The 20,068-nt window shown below is 35.6% G+C and overlaps 1 protein-coding gene across 5 annotated transcripts in view; it reads left to right on the plus strand.

Moving 5' to 3' along the window:
• The window catches only part of MLIP (muscular LMNA interacting protein), a 231,554-nt gene extending 211,818 nt beyond the window's left edge, over positions 1 to 19,736 (plus strand). For all 5 annotated transcript variants that reach the window (XM_054569496.1, XM_054569500.1, XM_054569498.1 and 2 more), the window contains 2 exons: positions 10,823 to 10,876; positions 19,434 to 19,736. In XM_054569496.1, coding sequence (XP_054425471.1) covers positions 10,823 to 10,876; positions 19,434 to 19,439 — 60 coding nt within the window. In that variant the 3' untranslated portion in view covers positions 19,440 to 19,736. The remainder of the gene's footprint in view (positions 1 to 10,822; positions 10,877 to 19,433) is intronic.
• Positions 19,737 to 20,068: the final 332 nt, after the last annotated feature.

The following is a 20,068-nucleotide window of genomic DNA, read 5'->3' on the forward strand; positions in this document are numbered from 1 at the left end:
ATCCTATCAAGGAGAGAATGAGTCCTAATTGGGAAGGGCAAAGATTCCTAATTCACAAGCTGTAGGGTCTGGGCATAAATTGCGAAATTATCCTCCATTGAAACAGAGGAGCTGACCTTTGATAGCCCTTATCAGCAAGGCATTGACTATGGTCCACAGTGTGGGGAGAGGGTCAAGTCACAGCTTTAGGACTTCATCTCCGCGGAGGGCATGGCCTGTGGAAGGAGGCAGTACTGGGCCCTGACATATCATGGAAACCCCGATGGCAGCATTTATCTTTCTTTGCAGGTTGCATCTATGTACATCTACGGGCATCCATACTCACATACATAATACAGATAGATAGTTTGCCTTTAAGCACAATTCCTTGTCTACTCTCCTTTTAATGCTATTGTTTTTTTAAAAAAGTCTTTTATATGAAATTGAGTCATATGATTCATATGAAATTGCCATTACCCAACAGTTCTTAACCTACAAAAACATCAGCTTTATCAGTTTCAAACTCTTCAACCTAATTGTTTCTTCCATTGCTTTAATTTATTTTGTTATCCTATTATACATTCTGTGCAACAAAAGCCATACATGCCCTCTGTTATTTACACAGTCGAGGTGTAACTTATTTTGAAACTTCAGGGCATAATTTTCTTGTGTTGTTTCATCTGCTTAATGTGGCCATTATTTTATTCCTTTTACTAAAACATGAACATAAAATTCTTTCAGATGCTAAATTTGTTGAAGTTTATCCTTGTGTGACTGATCATAATTCGACCCAGTCATCTCATTTAAGCTATCAAATAATGACATTCATTTGCTGACATGTTAGCCATAGGTTCTATTTGTTCTGTGACTCACGTAGAAGAGTCTTTTGCAAAAGACAGATATAACTGTGGGGTTGGACTCTTTCTCAGGTTGTCTGAAAATATTTATTTGGTTTCTACTGAGCACTGAAACGTGTCCTTAGCCTTCAGGTATTTAAATGAAGAGTAAAACCACTCCTTGCTCTCAAAGTATTAGAGGCCAACCATTGAAAAATCTTAAAACTTTGAGATTGTATTATTAGGAATGTAAGTTTATTATGGTCCTATATTCTTGTTCATTGATTTTTTTTTAAACCAATATATAATGTCTTTTTTTCCTCCTTTACAATATTTTTCTTAAATTCCATTTTAAATGTAATAAGATTGTTATTCCAGTTTTATTTTGGTTCATATTAGACAGATGAATGTTTTCCTCCTTTTATGTTCAACTTCATATGTCTTCATGTTTGTGTGTGTCTCTTGTTGACTGTATGTTTTCTGATCTCATTGATTTTTTTAATCTTGAGAGGTTGCCCTTAATTATCTCATTACATGACCTTAATCTGCTTTATTATTTTACATTTTCCATTATTATAATTTCTTATCTCTTTTTGTCAGTTTTGTGTCCAATAGGTACGGTTTTGATTTATTACTTTAAAATTTATTCATTTTATTTTGTCATTATGATTGCCTGTCACTTAGGGTTCACATTCATGTGGTCATGCCCCTATCAAATTCTTTGTCCTCTCCGAGTAATGTCACCAGGGAGAGAGATCTGAGTCATCACCCGCCCCCACCCCACCACCTGCTGGAGCTTGTTTCTCAGTTCTTGTTTCCCCACAAGAGACAAATTCAAGTGAGAGACAACACGTACAGTGTAAAGGAGATAGCAAGTTTATTTATGAAACACATAGGAACACAAAGCTGCAAGCAGGCACCCAGCTAGTCTAAATGCCCCATGGATAAAGGAAATAAAGTTGTTAATACGTTTGTTAGTAAGTCTGTTAGTTTTGTTCTATACACTTGAGCCGAACCTACAAGTGGGTACTTAGCTAATCTGAGTTCATCAACTATTGGAGTTCAGGGGTTATATATCTTAGTCAGCCTTTAGGTTACCCCTCCTTATCCCTCTTCTAAATCCTGGGAATAACGTACAGCTACAAAGGCTTTCTTTCTCAGCTAGTGAAGGCTCTTTGTCTTCGTGAAATTGCTGCAGAGGTTCCCTTTCCCAGCAGAGTCTCAAGGACTCCCCTCCCCTGCTCTCCCTCTGCTTCTGATGTTTGGAACCCCTGGCGGTCTTATTGGGCCAGGCTCAGGAGTGCTGAGTTAATTGGTGAGACATGACTTTCTTTTGTTTCCAGCCTCCTGTTTTATGTTCTTTGTTAGATTGTAAGGTGAGGGTACTGCTTTCTTTTCCCTCCAACCACTCATTTCTAGCTGCTACCTACAGTAACAGTAAAATAAGTCCATTGGTCTCTTCTATTATCTACTATCATGTTGATTATGTTGGTGTGTTATGGTTATAATTTTTTCAATTCCATGGTCTTTCATAGACTTTTTTAAAAAATGGCAATGACACTTCTACTCAGAGTATTTTATTACCCTACCTTCTTATGTTTCTTGCTGCATCCTACTGTATTTATTTCTCTTATTTGAGTCCTTGATTCAAGAAAGTTTTTAAGTTGGGTCTTTATTTGGCAAGTATTCTGAGGCTTTTTATGCCTGAGGATATATTTTATGGCTTTCACATTTGAATGACATTTTAACAGTTTATCAAATTCCAGGTGATAAAAATTTCAGACAAGTTTCATAGTATTAAAGCATTTTTATTCTAATTTTCAAAAGATTCACTCTTTGGCATGGCAGAAACCTACTAACATAACATAACTAAACATAGATTTTTTTCTATGGGCTTCCTAGCAGTCAGTAAATACTCGACTTATATTATGGTTTGAAGTTTGAATAAAGAAGTACCATGGCTATAAGGATGTGTTTCCAGCAGGAACGCAGCAGGGAGTGAAAAAAAAATACAGATTTTCCAGAGAGTAGACCTTAGGCTATAACAAGACTCAGGAAAGCAAGACCGTCAGGATCCCTCAGGGATGGCTGCAATCTAAGGCCACGCTGCATTGGCTGGCAGGGCGATATGGCTAGGGCAAGGGCAGGGAGTGGGGACAGGACACTGCGAGTGTGCTGACAATGTAAAGATGTGTAACCCATGTGGTGAGAGCTGGGAAGTGCCTACATCATTCCCGAAATATAGTTTAAAACAATGTGTAGGGAAATAGGTGATGGAGGAATAGGGTCCAATTCCAGGGAGGCGGGGCAGGCGGGTATTGGAGGCAGCCCTCCAGTTGCCTGTGGAAAGACAGTCCTTAGCTCATATGGCCACCAACCACTTATATGTCCTCTCCCTCTTCTACACCCCCTCCCCTAGTCATTATCAAGGATGCTGGAAGTACAGTGCTAGGAGCAAACAGAGTAACGTCTGGTCGGGGGTCTCTGGAGATGGGCGGCACAGATTAACACCATCACAATTGTGCCTGCTCTTCCTCTTAAGACACTCTCTTCCAAGGTTTTACGATACATCAGTTTATATCTGTTGACACATACCTGGGCTCTGGCATAGGTTTCTTGAAGCTTGGAGTAACTGCTTGAAAATTAGGATCAGTTTGGATGGGACTAAGCAGGCCAGGACTTGAAAAATGTTTATGAAGTTGAGAGTCTTAATACAGCATTGTTTATTTCCTATTATATATCACATTGGAATAAAATAGCTGGTACCCCTTATAGTCTATAGAAGAGAAAAAACGGGGAGAAAAAATTTCTACCAACACTGTCTTTTGTGAAGAAAGAGACATTTGGTTTGTGATTGTGCTAGAGTTAGTATGATCTTGAAAAAAATTGAAAATGATGTTTTGTCTGTAGTACTAGGCAACTAATTGTGTCCTTAAAGGATAGAAAAAAAGAAAGAACAACAAATATGCTTTCTTATCAATTCCAATTTCAGTTTCTGAAATTTATTCTAGGTCTAAAATGGTGTTGGAGTATAGATTCTGCTAAATTTTCATTACAGCCTGGGAGCTGTGTGGTGAAAAAAGTGATTGGTGTAGTTAATCCCCTTGGGGAAGTGGTTTTCTAGTTGAGAAAGAAGCAACTGCAGAGGAATGGGTAAACATGGGGATGTGGTTTGTTTGTAAAACAGCCTGAACACATAGCAGATGGAAAAAAAAGAATTCCATCATACTCTCCTATATATTTTTTAAAGATTTTATGTATTTATTCCTAGAGAGAGGGGAAGGGAGGGAGAAAGAGAGGGGGAGAAACATCAATGTGTTAGAGAAACATCTATCAGTTGCCTCTAGCACACGCTCCAACTGGGGACCAGGCCTGCAACCCAGGCATGTGCTGTGATGGGGGAATCAAATAGGTGACCTTTGCTTTGCAAAAGACACCCAACCAACTGAACTACACCAGTCAGGGCTCCATCATGCTGCCCTTTAGACCGTGGTCTTTGGAGTAGGGAAGTTTAACATGTCCCCATTCTGTGCATCCTGGAAGGAAGAGGAAAGGCTGAGAATAAAATAGTGTAATTTGTGAATTTTTAGCCATATTTCAAAAGACTTTTTACAGGGGTCAGAGCAGAAAATTCTTGTTTTCTTACTGGTATTAGATTAGTATTAGGTTTACTGACTGCAATGTAACAATAGTAATGACCAACAGTTAACAGCAAGTTTTTTGTGGGTTTACAAAATGATGAACAAGTACCAAATTCCAACTGAGTATATGATAATACTTAGGGAATACACAAAGTAATGTTGTGAAGTTTAATAGTGTTTATAACATTTCATGCAAGGAGCAAGTATTACAGCTAAGAACTGATATTAGGGATCCCAGGTAACATTCTATGTAGAGTTCTTTTTTATTGTTGCTACAGACATTGCTTCTACCTCAGCCATGGCTCATTGCAGGAGACTCCAAAAAGAAAAAGCCTTCTTTTAAACAGTGTCATTTATCAATCAACTGATTTTGCTTAAGTATCACAAATTCATTGAATTATCTAAGTGGACTAGGAACTGGAACTCACTTAGTTAGGACCCAGATTTTAAAAGTCAGGAACCTGAGGCCCAGAGACAAAGTGATTTTCCCTATGTCATCTAGGGAGTTAGTGGCATCGATAAAATCATAAATCTTTGGGCATCACCGAAACTAGATGCTGTACCTCTAACTTCTAAACATAAGTATTTAAGCTCTTGGTGGTCTGTAATTTTTAAAAATATTTCAGGCTAATGCAGATGAAATCTTTGAGACATAGGGATGGAGTAGCATATTTGTGACTGTCATTAAAAGCAGCTTTTTCCTCAGGGCCCATATCATGAACTTTTCTCATTAAGGAAAAACTCAGAGCATTGCCCACATTTTGTTCCAAGGCATAGAATGTTCAGTGATGAAATCAATCAACTGGTTTCTGGTGCACAGGTGCTAAGATGTTATGGGCCTTAACTTCCAACAGCTTACAACCTTTTTGGTTATTGAGACAAGTTCATGTTTAACAACCTTCATTCATATAATAAGCATTTCCGAGACTTGCTCCTTTGCTTCCTAAGCCAAGTTGCTGCGTTCCAAGTACCTACACGGTAGCCCTCCAGCCTTGGTTCCTGACGCCCTCACACTCCTTTTGCCCACTCACTCTGAATTTTCTCCCTCTCTTCCACTCAGTCTGTCATTTCTTTTCAGCTCCTAACCCCATATGCTTTCTCTGGTCCCCTGTAATGCTATTAGGAGATTTATCCTTTACATTCCAGCTTCTGGGGGAAAGATTGCTTCATCCTTCTAGATTAGGTCAGACTTATTTGTTATGAACATAGCACCTTGAACTTTTGCTTCAGAACACATTATTTTGTGTTTGTTTCTAGATAGTTCTGATTTTTATTATTACCTGTATTTTGCTGTGTATAATGTATACCAATGTTTTGGGTCCAAACTTGCAGGAAAAAAAATCTTTCATTTCAACGTTTTAATTCAATTATTTATTTATTTATATTTAGAAACAAAATTGATTATCATATTCCAGGGTATTATTTTGCATACGGATATCGTTATTGCTTTCTAGAGTTATACTTTTAGTGCATAAGCATAAATAAAAGAATTAAAAATCTTTATATAGGTACAGAATTAGTAATGCCCATGGATAGTGAACATCCTTATTTCTCCTGCAAAAATTTGGGCAAAAAAGTGCACATTATACACGGCTCAATATGGTAATATCTGTTTCTTCAAGGGCAGGGATAATATGTGTTTGTTCACTATTATATCTCTGACATCTAGCAAAGTACCTAGGACATTTGAAGGCACTTAATAAAAAAAAGTGCTAAATTATTTACTTATACAACTGCAATACCATGTAATTGATTAGGATATTTTTAATATAGTTAATTTTAGATGTGAATAGATAAATATTTTAAAAGCATCAATTGCATCCATTCATACAAAAAGAGTTGGTTATGTCCTTACTATTCAACCTATGGCAGCATTAGCATCAGTTGAGAGCCCCTTAGAAATGCAGGCTCTCAGACCATTCTCCAGACTTGGTGTGTCAGAGTCTGGAATTTATAAGACTCCCTGGGTGCTTCCTACTCTGCATTTGGTATATGTTGTAAATTAGGGACTAAAAACTCCAATGTTTTGGTAGGCCAGATTCCCTAAATGAGTGAAGTAAGCCAGACATACATGGGTACGCACAAGAATAGCTTAGCTCCACCCTTGGCGTCCTCTTCGCAGGCGAGGGGGGACTGTGTCAACATGGAGATCATTAGCTTTGTCTAACAGAGCAGGCTGGCACACAGAGCAAGATGGTTGCAGGACTGCGGAGACCATCGAGCAGTTCAAGAGAAACACAGACTTGCAAATACCATATGTGAACTCAAGCACTGACCACAAAATTCGATCCTTGAATTTTGGAGCAGAAGAACTGTGAAGGTCAAAGAGAACACATGTGTGTGACAGTTTCTAGTTCACAGGTCTGTAGTTTACAAAGTTTCATATAAATGAGGACACTTCTAGGAATGCAGCAAACACTTCCTGACTCTTGACTAATACAGACTTTACTGCTACAAGTTAGAAAACCCTCTGTTTCCTCTAAGCATTTCGTTCATTGTTTCTCTTGTTAATTTATTCATTCAGGGCTCATTTAGTGTTTACTCTGTGCTGAGGGTCACCCATGCCGGATGCAGAAGACTAAAGATGAATAGCACATAATCTGCATGATTTCCTATGGCTTACATCTCATAATGATAACCTTATATATTATAAAAAGCAATATTTTATGTAGGAATTGCTACAGTAATTTGTCACGTCTCTTTTAAGAGATGTCCTTAAGAAGGTTTCACTCTAGCTTGAGTAGCTCACAAATCTAGGTAGAGAGGCAGAAGGAGAAGGTACAGCTTATGTAAACAAATAGAGTAAAGGGGTTTAACAAAAGGAGGTGGTTCAGCAAACAAACCAATCCCAAATAGCATGTGTAGCACCGTTGGCGATTTAAAAAAGTAAACGTTTCTCGCAACACTTCCCCAGCGTCATAATTTCTGGCAGTCAAGAAAACCTATTTCATCTTCATGCAGTAGGGAGAGCTATTTCACAAAAGCCAGAGGTTTGAACTCTATTTCTCAGGTAGATCAGAGACTTTATTAAATGGTTTAACCACATTTTGCATATTTTCTTTTCTTCTAGTTGTAGGGTTCTCATTTCTTTAGTTGGTTTGAGAGAATTTGATCTGTCTTTGTCAGAAAAGTTCCTGTTACATCTGGAGAAGCAGTGACACTTACAGGAAAGCCTTGTACTCATGACAATCACTTCAAAATGCTTTATATTCATTTAGTGACAGCTGTGATCGAGTGTAATGAAAGTAAACTGAACATTTTATGCAAATACGACTTGTCGATGATCCCGCAATGGTGAGTGAGCAAAGGTCTAATTAGTCCATTACACAATTATCTGGGACTAAAGTCTCCATCCAGGATAATAGCATGTTTTGTCTTATTTCATCTGAGCTTTCTCTTTCATCCATCCTTCTATGTTGAATGATAACTTGATGAAAAAATTAGTAACTTGTTATTTTATTTTTTTGAGACCAAATACTCATTAGTTCTGCAGAACATCAAGTAAACAGGGTTAAAAGATTCTGTTTGGCCTTCAGTATGCACCCACTCTCTCTCTATATATTCTCTGTATATAGATAGCAAGCCATTCACCTATAACAATTTATTTTAATGTTTAGGTTTATCGTTTCCATTCTGACTGTAAGAGGATTTTCACATCATTTTAGTTTTTCTCCCAACTTAATATCTTTAGTCCTCTTGCATTACAAAATCTCTACATGCAGCAGGGATATCAATATTCAACATTATTTCTTTTTTTTTATTGTTGTTCAATTACAGTTGTCCCACCTTTTCCCCCATTGGCCTCCCCTGTCCTGCCCACTATCCTGCTACCACAGCCTTATTTCTTTCCAACATTTCCCAGTTTTTCTTTTCTAATCAACAAAGTAACAATGTGTCTACCTTCACGAATCCTAAATGGTAGGGAGGCCTAAAGTCACCAAGAAAAACTTGAGTCTATTCTCTTCTCCAAGGCAACATTTTAATTTAAACCTTTTTCTTTATTCTCTCTCTTTCTTTCTGATCAATTAAGTATCTTCCAATTTCCTCCCCCATCCATATTTTACACTTTAGCTGCATTGACTGTTGGTTTTGAAATGAAGATCTGATCACACATGCCCTTTCCTCGGTTAGAATAGTTCAGTGGCTTCTCACTGCCTAGAGAATGAAGCCCAGCCTTCTTCTCTGACATTCAAGCTACATTGTAGTATGTCTCTTCCATGACCTCTTATAGATAGACCAGACACTCGTGAAGTGCTTTTTATCTCTGAGAGGGACACTCTCGCCTTTACTATGTGGCTTTTCCTTTTGCACAACGGTACACATCACTCCCTTCCTTTGTCTCTCCCTTTCCCATCTCCTGAATATCTTCTCAGTGGCATACTGCCACCTCCTACTTGCTTGGAAAGCACAGTCTCTGGGGACTGTCACCCTAGATTATGATCATGGTTGTGCCCCTTCCTACTTCTGGACTTTCAATAAGGTATTCTCTTTTTCAGTTTTAGTTTCCTCATCTGTGAAATGGTAAAATTAATGCTCATCTCTCTAGGTTGTTGTGAAAAAACAAATAAACAAATATGTATAATGAGTTTATCATGTGAGAATTTAATAAATGATTATGATTAAATTAATTAATAATATCATGTTTTATTTAGTGTTTTTGGTCAACCTGAGGATAATAAAAAGATCATAAATAGAAAAAAAGCATTACAAAGCCAAATATAAATGACTTGGGGATTATCAATTAATTAGAAACAGTCATTTTTTGTTCTCTTTTGTTGATTAAGATAATTAACACATAGTTTTTGAAATTCAAGGTTAAAATGAAATAAATGTAAATGAATAAATACCTATATTGAAAAGAAAGAATGGAATGTAAAAGTAGCTATCACATAATTGCTCTGTTGCTTTTCTAATCTCAGTAAGTATTTTATTGGAAGTGTTCCAATGTTTTAAAATTTCAGAATATTTATCCTGTCCAATCTTAGGAGACTAGGAGAACGAAAATTTGACATTGTGCTCCGATGAGTCATATAATTACCATACCCCTTAGCTTAGGTATGCTAAAAATTCTTCTGTCTCCAGGACCAATTACCTGGGTCTGAGGTTTGCAGTAGCACACAGGGTCTGATCTTAAGCCAGGCAGGGGATCCTGATGAATAGGAGAAAATAGGTGCTTTCCGCTGATTTTTGGAATGCTGTTTAGATCTCTAGTTGGCTCAGGAGTCAGATTGTACTTCTATTTAAAGCAATGGTCTCAGGTAGTTAGAAGGAGTCCTGATGTTGTACCCAGAGGATTCCATAGCTGGGAACCGGGTGTAATGGCTGGTATTTTGTAAAGCTATAGCTTTAAATAAGGGCAGATTCCATTCCTGAAAATCTGCCAGAACAGAGGGAAGTCTGAGGAAATGTGATGGATGTCTCCTTGGCCTCCCTCATAGCCAGCGATGGTATTCTCCTGGGCAATTGTTTCCTGATTTTTCTAGCATAATAGCAGAAACCGGGAATGTTATTGTCAAAATGGGTATGGTGGTTACCCTAAAGCTGGAGTGAGGAGATATGATAAAGACAAAAAAAAAATAGATTTATTACAAATGATTGCTCTTCTTATATCTTGGTGTGTGCATATTCCTCATTCTGTCTCTTTCTCTTGTGTCTCTAGGACTTTCTTCTATGTTAATAGGTTTAAGTGCATGCATAGTGCTCAGAAGGCCCATGAAATAATCAAAATTCTTACATAAGCAGAAGAACTTCCCTTCTGTTAAAGTGTCACTATGTTGTACACTACATTATAATAATATCATCTGTTAAGATTGCAATGATTACGAAGACCTTTGTATATTGAGATTATTAACAATGACAATAAAGCACAATACTTTACATTCCAAGTAAGCATTTATTTACATCTGTAGATACATATGCCTTTATTGTGGGCCTGAGCATGATTTATTTCTTTTGCTTTGGCATTTGTCAATTTGAGGCCTATTGTGAGAGCTGACACATAAATACAACTTTGTTTTTTCTTGTAATATCTGTCAGTGTGTTTTAATAATTCATTAATTTAATAAACATTTAATAACTGTCTATGCTATATGCCAAGCACTGTTAGAGTTTATATGAAATAGAAAATCAAATTAGATGAGGGCCTATGTTCCAAGTATTCACCATCCTCTAAATATTTTTTCTATGTTAAGAATATCTTGCTTTATTTTTAATAACAATCAAATTTTAATGTTTACACTTGATGGAATCTACTATGATCAACAGTAGTATACTTTATGCCATTGCTTAACTATTTAAATGAAATTTAAACATTTATTTCTCCTTACTTCTATCTCTCATCACATCCTGGGCATCTTTTCTATGAAGCTGAGTCATCCAATGGTGGCTATTCCTGAACATGAAACTCTTGATTCCAAAGAGGTAAATGTAAGATATAATTGGAGATTTACTTGTCCATTCATATCGATGCAATGTTAGATTGTAGAAATAAACTAACCCTATTTTAAAAATATTAATACAGTTGTGAGTTGTTTTTTTTTTAACGAAAGAATTAACTGGCCCACTTTATTTTGTTAAGAAGAATCTGATAAGTACATTTTTGCTGCTTCTCAGTGTGAAAAGTGGCCTTGTTAGAGGTTCTCATGTGGGTAACACCTTGATCACAAACTAACTCCTTCTATCCTGACTATCTTTGTGATTTTCTCTTTGGATTCATTGTGAAGCCACTGATGCCTTTTTTCCTAGAGGGTCAGTAGATGTCCCCTAATACTGATAGTTATCTTCTTAGCCAGAGGTTCAGTATCTCGTGGTATCTCAGTTTCCAGACCCCCAAGCGAATTTTGCATGTGGCAAATAGCATACAGACAAAAGCATGCCAGCTCAAACATAGCCTATAAATTTCATGTAAATGTTTAGCTACTTTCAAACTTTGAGTGAAAGGCAAAAGAATACATTTTTAAAAACTCATTTTTACTTTTGTTATAACAGAAACATAAAAACATAAAAAAGGAAAAATTCTGTAAAATTTTAAAAAAATTTTGTTACTCAACAGCAAGAATAATTGAACAATGCTTTCTTCTTCTAAATCCTCTCAAGCAAAGTGATAAATATAAAAAAGAAATAAGCTAACTTTTTTAAAGAAGTTTTTAAGATAGAAGTAAGTGAGCTCACCCATTCATTTCAGATACCCTCACAAATGAGTCATGCTCAAATTTGCAGACTCCAGTTTTAGGGGGGAAAGCATAGTACAAAAGAAGTAGAAATAATAAAATTCGAAATAAAATCTGAATATTTTTCCCAAAGTATCTTTTCCACAATTTAGGCCATATCATTCACTTTTCATAAACTGATATCCTATTTCTGCAAATTTTAAAAGCTGTACCATACAAGACCAATGTGCCTCTCTATTATAATATTAGTCATTAAAACATAAAAGGTATGTTAAGAATAGGTGTGGATTTATATCCTCTGATTTTTTTTAAAAACACAATTACTGGTTCAATGAGTATAAACATATGGAAGAGTTTTGATACATATAGCCAAATTGCATTCCTGAAAAATTGTAGCAAATCACCCTACCAGAAGCCTGTTGTAATTCCTGTTTTCATGTACACTTGTTGCATCGAGAATTATTATAATTGCCAATTTATTGAGAGCTTACTGTGTGTTAAAATGTGTTATGCACTTTATATGCATTATCTTAATCTTCACAGAACATTATAAGTTGAGTAGTATTATTATTCCCATCTTACAGATGAGGAAACTGAGGCTGAGGGAAATCAGCTAAAGCTACATAGTGGACAGAGCACAGTCAGGAATCCAGATCTGACTGCCTGAAACCTGTGCTCTGGAGCACTCTACTACACCCTGGCTAGCTCTCTATCTTCATCTAAACTTCCTTTTGTATTAGCTAAATCTATCTCCCATTTAAAATCATATTTTAAAATATTTGCAATGTAAAAGGAGAAATTATCCTGTGTCTTAATTTGCATTTTAAAAATTCTGTATTTTCTGTTACTTTTGTCTCTTTTGCTTTTGCATTAAGTTATGCATTTATCTACTGGTATGGCTATATTTTTCTTATTGCATTGTAAACTCCCTTTATATATTAAGGATATTAACTCTTTGTCAAATGTGTTAGCCCTTTCAATGTGATGGTGAAAAATGGTGTAAGAAATAAAAATCAGACAACTATATACTTCCAAAAAGAGAAGACTGGTTGAATAAATTTTGCACATTCTAGGTGAATGTACAAAAACAACAATCAAATATTCTCTTTCTTTGAAACAATAATTTTGGCTGAGGTTTATATAGGCTATATCTATACAATAAGAATGTTTCTACACAATAATAGAAAATCAATTGATTGAATAAATAACAAAAACATCCAACTGTAATAATAAATACTGAATTAACAATTTCTGAATATTAGGTAATCCTGAAACACTATGTTGAAAAAAGAATAAGGAAGAGGTATTGTAATATTGGCATTTTTGCACCAATTATCATAACTCTAGAGGAAAAACAAAATTAAGCTAGTAATATTGTCAAAAATGAATTGAATCTCGTATTTGAAGTATATGGAAACACCACAAAAGAAACTAGAGTTTGAAGTTTAGCAGTTGTGGGAGGCAGTAAGTTAGATAATACGAAAATGTAAATAATTAAGCAAAAGGACATTGTATGCTTCTAGTGTTCTGTATTTTACTTCTTAGTAACAAATACACAATTTGGAGCAATTTAACACATTTTCCAGATCCTTATGATATGTGGTCAGACTGTAATACTGATCTCTGTTTTTTTTCCCAAACCTCTCTTTGTTATTTACCTGCATGACATCAATCAAGAATATTATCTGTTTTTATATAGCAATTTTGGTCTATGACTATATGGCCTAAGGAGTAAAGCATTCCAGTTACCTACCCAGTACAAATAAATAATTATGGAGGAAGTCTTTATTGGATCTCAAAATTTACCTCTTAGGTTTTCTCCCATTTTTTAAAGAGAGCAGTCTGTCTGTTTTTATTACAATACTCCCATTTCTTGTATTCCATTATTCTATTTATAGATTCTAGGTTTTTAAAAAAATTAGTTTAGTAATTCATTTAAAACAAACATACCTCAGATCTATTTGATTTGACCTCCTGTTCATTGTTTTCATAATTCATATTATTGTAAAAGTACATTGAAAAAAGAACTAACTCAAAATAATTCCACTACCATCTAGTTCAGTGGTTGTCAAGTCTGGCAGAACATTAGAATCTCCTTTATAAAAGTCCCAGGAATAGGCTTCCACTTCAGGCAAATTGAATCAAGAATCTCTGGAGGTGGACAAAGACATTGGTATGTTTTCAAATCTTAGTGATTCAAACGTGCAACGATAGTTGAGATCCTCAAATTCTAGCTTCTTCATTGGCAATTTAGGAAAGCGAAACAATCAGTTATTCAATCATAGAAACAAAACCTCAAAAGTAAAGCAGGAGAATTCTTTAAAAAAATTAGTTTCAGGGAATGCTTTGAATTAATAAAAACTTGGGCCATATATATCTGTCAAAAAGGTTTACATGTGCTTTAGCTTGTAGAGTAATTTTGAGAGACCTGTTCTATTGAAATTCACTATAATTTCTTAAGTAAAACCTAACACTTTGTTTCTGTGTTTTCTTTGTATTCCACTCAGGTTTGGAAAATACTTAGGCTAAGGTTGGGCATAGCTTTTGGTGCAAGCTGATTCTGGAGGCTGGTAAATTCCAAAGAATGTTTTATTTAGCATTTTAAGTGGCACTTTATAAAAGTACTTGCTCACCCTGGCTAGGTAGCTCAGTTTGTTAGAGCACTGTCCCAATGCACCAAGATTGCAGGTTTGATCCCCGGTCAAGGCACAAGAATCAACCAACGAATGCACCAATAAGTGGAACAACAGATATCTCTTGCTCCTTTCCTTTCTCTCTAAAGTCAATCAATAAGTTGTTTTTCTAAAAGTTAAAAAAAAAAAACTTTGTCATTGATGAACCCTCATACAAACAGATGAGATCCTGAAATAATCAATTTGACCCCTGTGGTCAGCTGGCTGATCAATTTTCAAAGTAGGTCACTTTCATAACTTTCATTTATTCACACCAGTGCAGTAATCTCCAAGAAGATATATAGCTGACGCCATCTAATTCTGATCAAATGCTTTGCCTGAGATAAATGATTTTTGAGTAGGATTACTTAGAAGAAAATAAATTCTAGTAGCAATAATTATTTCTGGTTGTATTCATCATGTTTTGGGAATTCAGCATCTCTTTGATCCACAACCACTCTATAAGCCACTTCTCTTTCTACAGGTTTAATTGTGAAAGTCATACTGGGGAATAAAATATAGTCAGAACATCATTTTCATACTGCCTACTACGTGTGGCCCTAGGCTGGTTTTGTTTTTAACTTGAGGGTCAATTGATTTCCATAAACACTATTGGATGCATTTTGATTCTGACCTTTCAGGTCTACTTTTTACTAATACCACTTGAGAGCTAATCATTTACTAGCTTCTCATAAAACACATACCTGGCAAATCCTTCTCTTGTTTTCTTATTCTTTCTCTTTGCGAATTTTGATAAACATTTAAAGGCTGGCGAGATCACAGTTCTGCTAGCAAGGTGACTATGAATGATTTGGTGTGTATAAGCTTTTTATTGTTCTCATATTATTTTGAGTTCCAGAATCTCCTTTTGATGTCTAAAGTTTTAATCTAATGGGACAAGAGTCTTATTCATCTATCTTTATCCTCCAGATGACAACATAAAAAAGAGAAAATAAGTGACTTGTCCATAGAAGCCAGTCTCATTTTCTGGTTTGATTCAAGGGTAAAAATGAAACTATCAAGAATGGGCTCACTCTATTCCCTTTAGTCAATTATGCTAAACATTACTTCTCAAAGTCAAGCTTTGATAAATCTCGGATTGAAGAGTTCAAGGTTGTAATCTTAGGCAAGAACTTGGAGTATGGATATAACTCACTGCTAATCAAAAGAAGATTAATATGCTTTGATAGACAACTGGCCAGGGGGCTGGGGTAAATTTGCCTTATAAAGACATCTAATAGAGCTCGTGAATTAATAGCACCTTGCCCAGGCATGCAGGTAGGCAAAGAAATATTATAATAAAGTGAAGGGCATCCCTATTGCCAGTTTTGGCAGCAGGAGACCCTAACAAAATGAATTTCCTGTGTTTTAAGCCCCAGCCTGTATTGGGAAAATATAATTAAAAAAAAAACAAACAAAAGAAAGAAAGAAAAGAAGAAAGAAAGAAAGACCACCACTAAACCAGAAGTCATCTTCAGAAAAGCTCTAGAGAAAAACAATTTTATTATTGAATAAGCATTAAACCAGAATGTGATAAACATCACAGACAATCACTAAGAGATTGCAAAGTCAGGAACAAATCTCACCCTTCATATAGTGAAGCATATATACATGCTCTCAAGATAAATAATAATTCAATTCATTTTCAAGTAAGAGGGCTTGACAGTACTATTCATTACACATAGTTTATCCTTTATCACCTGGTGAGTGGGGTGACCAACTGTGTCAGTTAATTGGCTTTTACACAAAGGAAAAATAAACTTCACATTTTTATCACAGGAGGTAGTTTTTTAAGTTGGAATCAGGTATCAGCTATAGGTAGGCTCTTATCCTCTCTCAAAAACTAGGAGATAGGGATGCTATCTCACTGGAATGTTTACTTGGTTGTCAAGTCCTTGAGAAAGACTCTTCTGAGTCTTAAAGCTGACAAAATAGCCATCTGATTTTCAGAAGGACTTACATGCATTTTAAAGAATGGAGAATTTTCTCACAGTGACAAGTTTTCTAAAGTAAGTGCTCTAAGAAGAGAGGATGGGAGATGTCTTCCCTTATTTTCAACAGGAGAATTAAGCCTCTTATTTTTAATTTCCATTTGTCCTTACACCTGCTTGTCAAGGGGCAGAACTGAAATCTGAGAGAGTCTTACCCTGCAGTAGTGAGTTAAAAAAAAAAAAGAAGCCTCACTTATTTTTCTTTCTAGGCACTTAGTTGAATCTACAGTAGGAGAAGTTCAGTGTTGACAATTTTGGGGTCTCTCCTTTAAAGTCATCTCAGTAGATTGATGCGGGGTTTTGTAGTGTAGTGTCATGGCAAAGCTGAGCAAAAGTCAGGAGCCGGAATGACTTACATTCCTCTGTGTGCTAGTTTTTCAAGATAAACAAACAATATAACATCCATGTTAATAACTAGCTATTTGGAGCTCCGGTCATCCAGATATTAAATGTTTTTGACCCCAGGTTCAATGCTGTGCTCTCTAGAGTCCATTGTACCTGCATTCTCTATCTATCATGCTGTCTTTATAAGACCTTAATTACTGAATGTTTTATAGCTTCTGGCTTATGGACAATAAATTCTAGTACTAGATCTTGTGTTTTTACACCAAAGTTAGTGGTTATGTAAATGCCCAAAACACATTTAAAATCTTTCAGAAAAAAATGAATATGTAGCAATTAATATTATGATACACATTTTCTGGAAATTACTTTTTGTTCTGCATATATGAAGTTTGGTTTTATCTTTACAAGAGCCCATATGTTGATCATTTTGTTTTCATTTGGCAGAGGAGTATGCATAAAGGGTTTTGTATTAAGAGGGGCTGAGAAATAAACAAACACTGCACATTCTTTAATAAAAAAATGCTTTCTGTAACATTGGCTTAAAGTTTCACAATACTATATCACTTATTACTCAAAGTAAACTTGAAATAAAAATATTTTTGGTATTCAACTCCTTTCAGAATAATGACTTTCTACATGTGTTAAGTTTTTCTTTATGTTTTATTATATCCAAAAATAAGTGTGTTGGTCAACTGACCACATAATAAAATACTGAGCCTTTCCTAACAGGACGCTATCTGAAAATAAGAATTTATTTCTATATTTTATTAATGATTTTCATCTTTCTTAAATGTCAGCCTTTGTTTATCTCAAGTTATTTAGCTCTTTACCTATATTGAGATTGGTGATAGAAAGTAACAAAGTTCACAGAGTATCTAAAACCATGACTACACCTGTCACAGCATAATGCATCACTTCAAAGCAGTTGCCGAATACTGGTGCCAGACATTACTTTGTTCTGCCAGTGGGCTCAGGGCATCTGAGAAATAAATAGTGCCGGGTTTGCCCGCGTGGTGTCAGAGGGTGAACTACCTGTTCCTCCTCAACCTGATTTAATTAGTCTCATAATTATAAAATCTTGTATCTGAAAGAGAATTTAGAAGGCATTTAATCCAATGTTTTATTTAAAGTTAGAATCATGTCTACAAGTATTTCTTTATATGTCTTCTGTTTAAATTTTTCTGATGACAAGTCAAATACAATATATGTTTTAAGTGTTGCTAAGACAAACTAATGACTACAAGAACAAAAACAAATAGAAAACATTGAAAGACTAGGGCTTAATTTCAAATACTGTGGCCTTGAGTATGATATTTAATCTTTTTCAGCCTCAATTTAATTCTCTGTAAAATGGGATCAAAGGATTATGGTGAAGATCTACATTTATGCATATAAAGTGCTTAGCATATAAAATACATAGCATTTAATAATCGTTAGTCAAATCATGATGATTTCTTTAAATCTCTTGTAATACTAGCTATCAAGTGTTGGTACTTACAGGAAAATCTAAATAAATTATAGTTTTTATTTGTTATAAAGAACAGGAAAAGATGTAATTTAGTCATTTCCTCTTTTCATTCTAAAGCTTCAGAGAATCCCAGATGGTGAAAGCTACAACTCATTTATTTCATAACTGTTCATTTTCTTTGGCCAGAACAAATCAGCGGAGCTACCCCTTTGTTTTAGCAGCTCTTTCTCTAACTCCTCTTTGCAGTCTAACAAATGCAGTTTCTTCCTAAATCATACAGAATGTATCAATTTTTCACAATTCTAGTCAGCCACTTGGCGGTACCATTGTCAGGTTTCCTGTCTGCTCCACTTACCCCTAGGGCATAGCTCATGTTCTCTTTGCAGCCAGCTCGAAGCCACGGCTCTTTCAGACCACAGCTTCTTCACGCTATGATTCAGCTCAAGGCAAAGCAGGAGGAGTTGCCTTCAGAAGAGCAACTGACCTCTTTCATTCTCCACCAGCCATTTCAGAATGCCCCATTGTCAGCCATGAGTTGACACCTGAAATAAAGGTCATTTCCTTCCATTGGTGTCATTCTATTACAGTCTAGTAGAGTCATGTTTTAGAATTAAATTTCTCTTTTGGTCTCATGTCCAATGCTTTCTTTTTTACTTTTGTCTTGAATTATTCGATCTGCTCATATCCATTTCTATTCAGTTATATTTATCTTATATATTCTAGACAGTCAACCACTATCAAATAGAAACACATAGATATTGGATGGATTAATAAATTATTAGAATCACTTCCTTACTACAGAACTACATTTTAAAGCCAATTGAATCAATATATGGGACAAAAAGGCAAGAGGTTTATTCAGTCTTTGTCTTTCGTAGTGTTCCATTTTGCAAATGCTGGGACTTAATTCCATCCCAGTTCACTTTCCCCCCTTGTTTTATAGTTTACATTTTAGGGACTAATGCGGTGAATGCTAAAAGACAGGGAAGGCAGCAGCCAAGTGGTGGAAAGGTGAGGGATTATGGGTGGGATACAGCATGTGGCAATGCTGTTGCGGCTGCAAAGCCCTTCAAAGCTATTGTAACCCTCTGCAGGGGGCCAGGATCAGAGAGTCTGAAGTGAAACTAAGCTGCATGGCTTTACTATGCCATTAATTGTGTAACGAGAAAACAGCTGCCAGAGAAAAAATAAACAAAATTTTTTTACTATAAACCATTTTTAAAAAATAAGAAATGCTATGCCTAAATATTACTGTATAAGTTTTCGGGTATACTTTTTATAAAATAAATATTTATCTCCATCACTTGACTACTATTTTTTCTTATTTTTCAGCAATGAAGTTGGAGCAGAAGCTAAAACCCAGGCTGCGCTAAAGAGTTTTAGAATGCTGGTGCTAATCATTTACTAGATTTAACTTTTACTCTTTCAGTATTAATGTTCCCTTTAGCAATACAGCAGTGGAACTAAAAAAAGTTTCTTGTAAGCATATAACATTTCAGTACTCAATAATATGCAGATTTACTTACAGCTTCTTGCATCACTATTAGTCTTTAATGCCTTCTATTAAGCTGACAGCAATACTAAGGTGCCCCTGTATTTAGAAGTAAAATAAAGACTTGTGGGTCAATAGAACAATGGTTGTGGCTTTTTCAACACATTTTATTTAATGCATACATTACATACTGAATGAGGTTTTATTCCCCTTTTTCTTTTTTTTAAATGTAAAGAAAAAGAATAACTTTTAAAAAAATGAGTTTCTGCCTGCTTTCCAAAGATATTAGTATTGAGGTGTTCATTGGAGAGATCTCGGACATGAGGGAATTGGTATTTTGCAGAACACCGTTTTCCTGTTCTGCCGGGGTTCTGTGCTGCCGGGGCAGGCTGTGTATCCGGGGCTGGCTGGTGATGCTGGTTGTCGCGTTATGGCAGTGGCTCCAATATTGCCCCTTGATTCTTGTAAAGGCTCC

Source organism: Pteronotus mesoamericanus, unplaced genomic scaffold, assembly GCF_021234165.1.
Source record: "Pteronotus mesoamericanus isolate MK-2021 breed Mesoamerican mustached bat unplaced genomic scaffold, CSHL_Meso_final contig_20, whole genome shotgun sequence".
NCBI classification, from domain to species: Eukaryota; Metazoa; Chordata; class Mammalia; order Chiroptera; family Mormoopidae; genus Pteronotus; species Pteronotus mesoamericanus.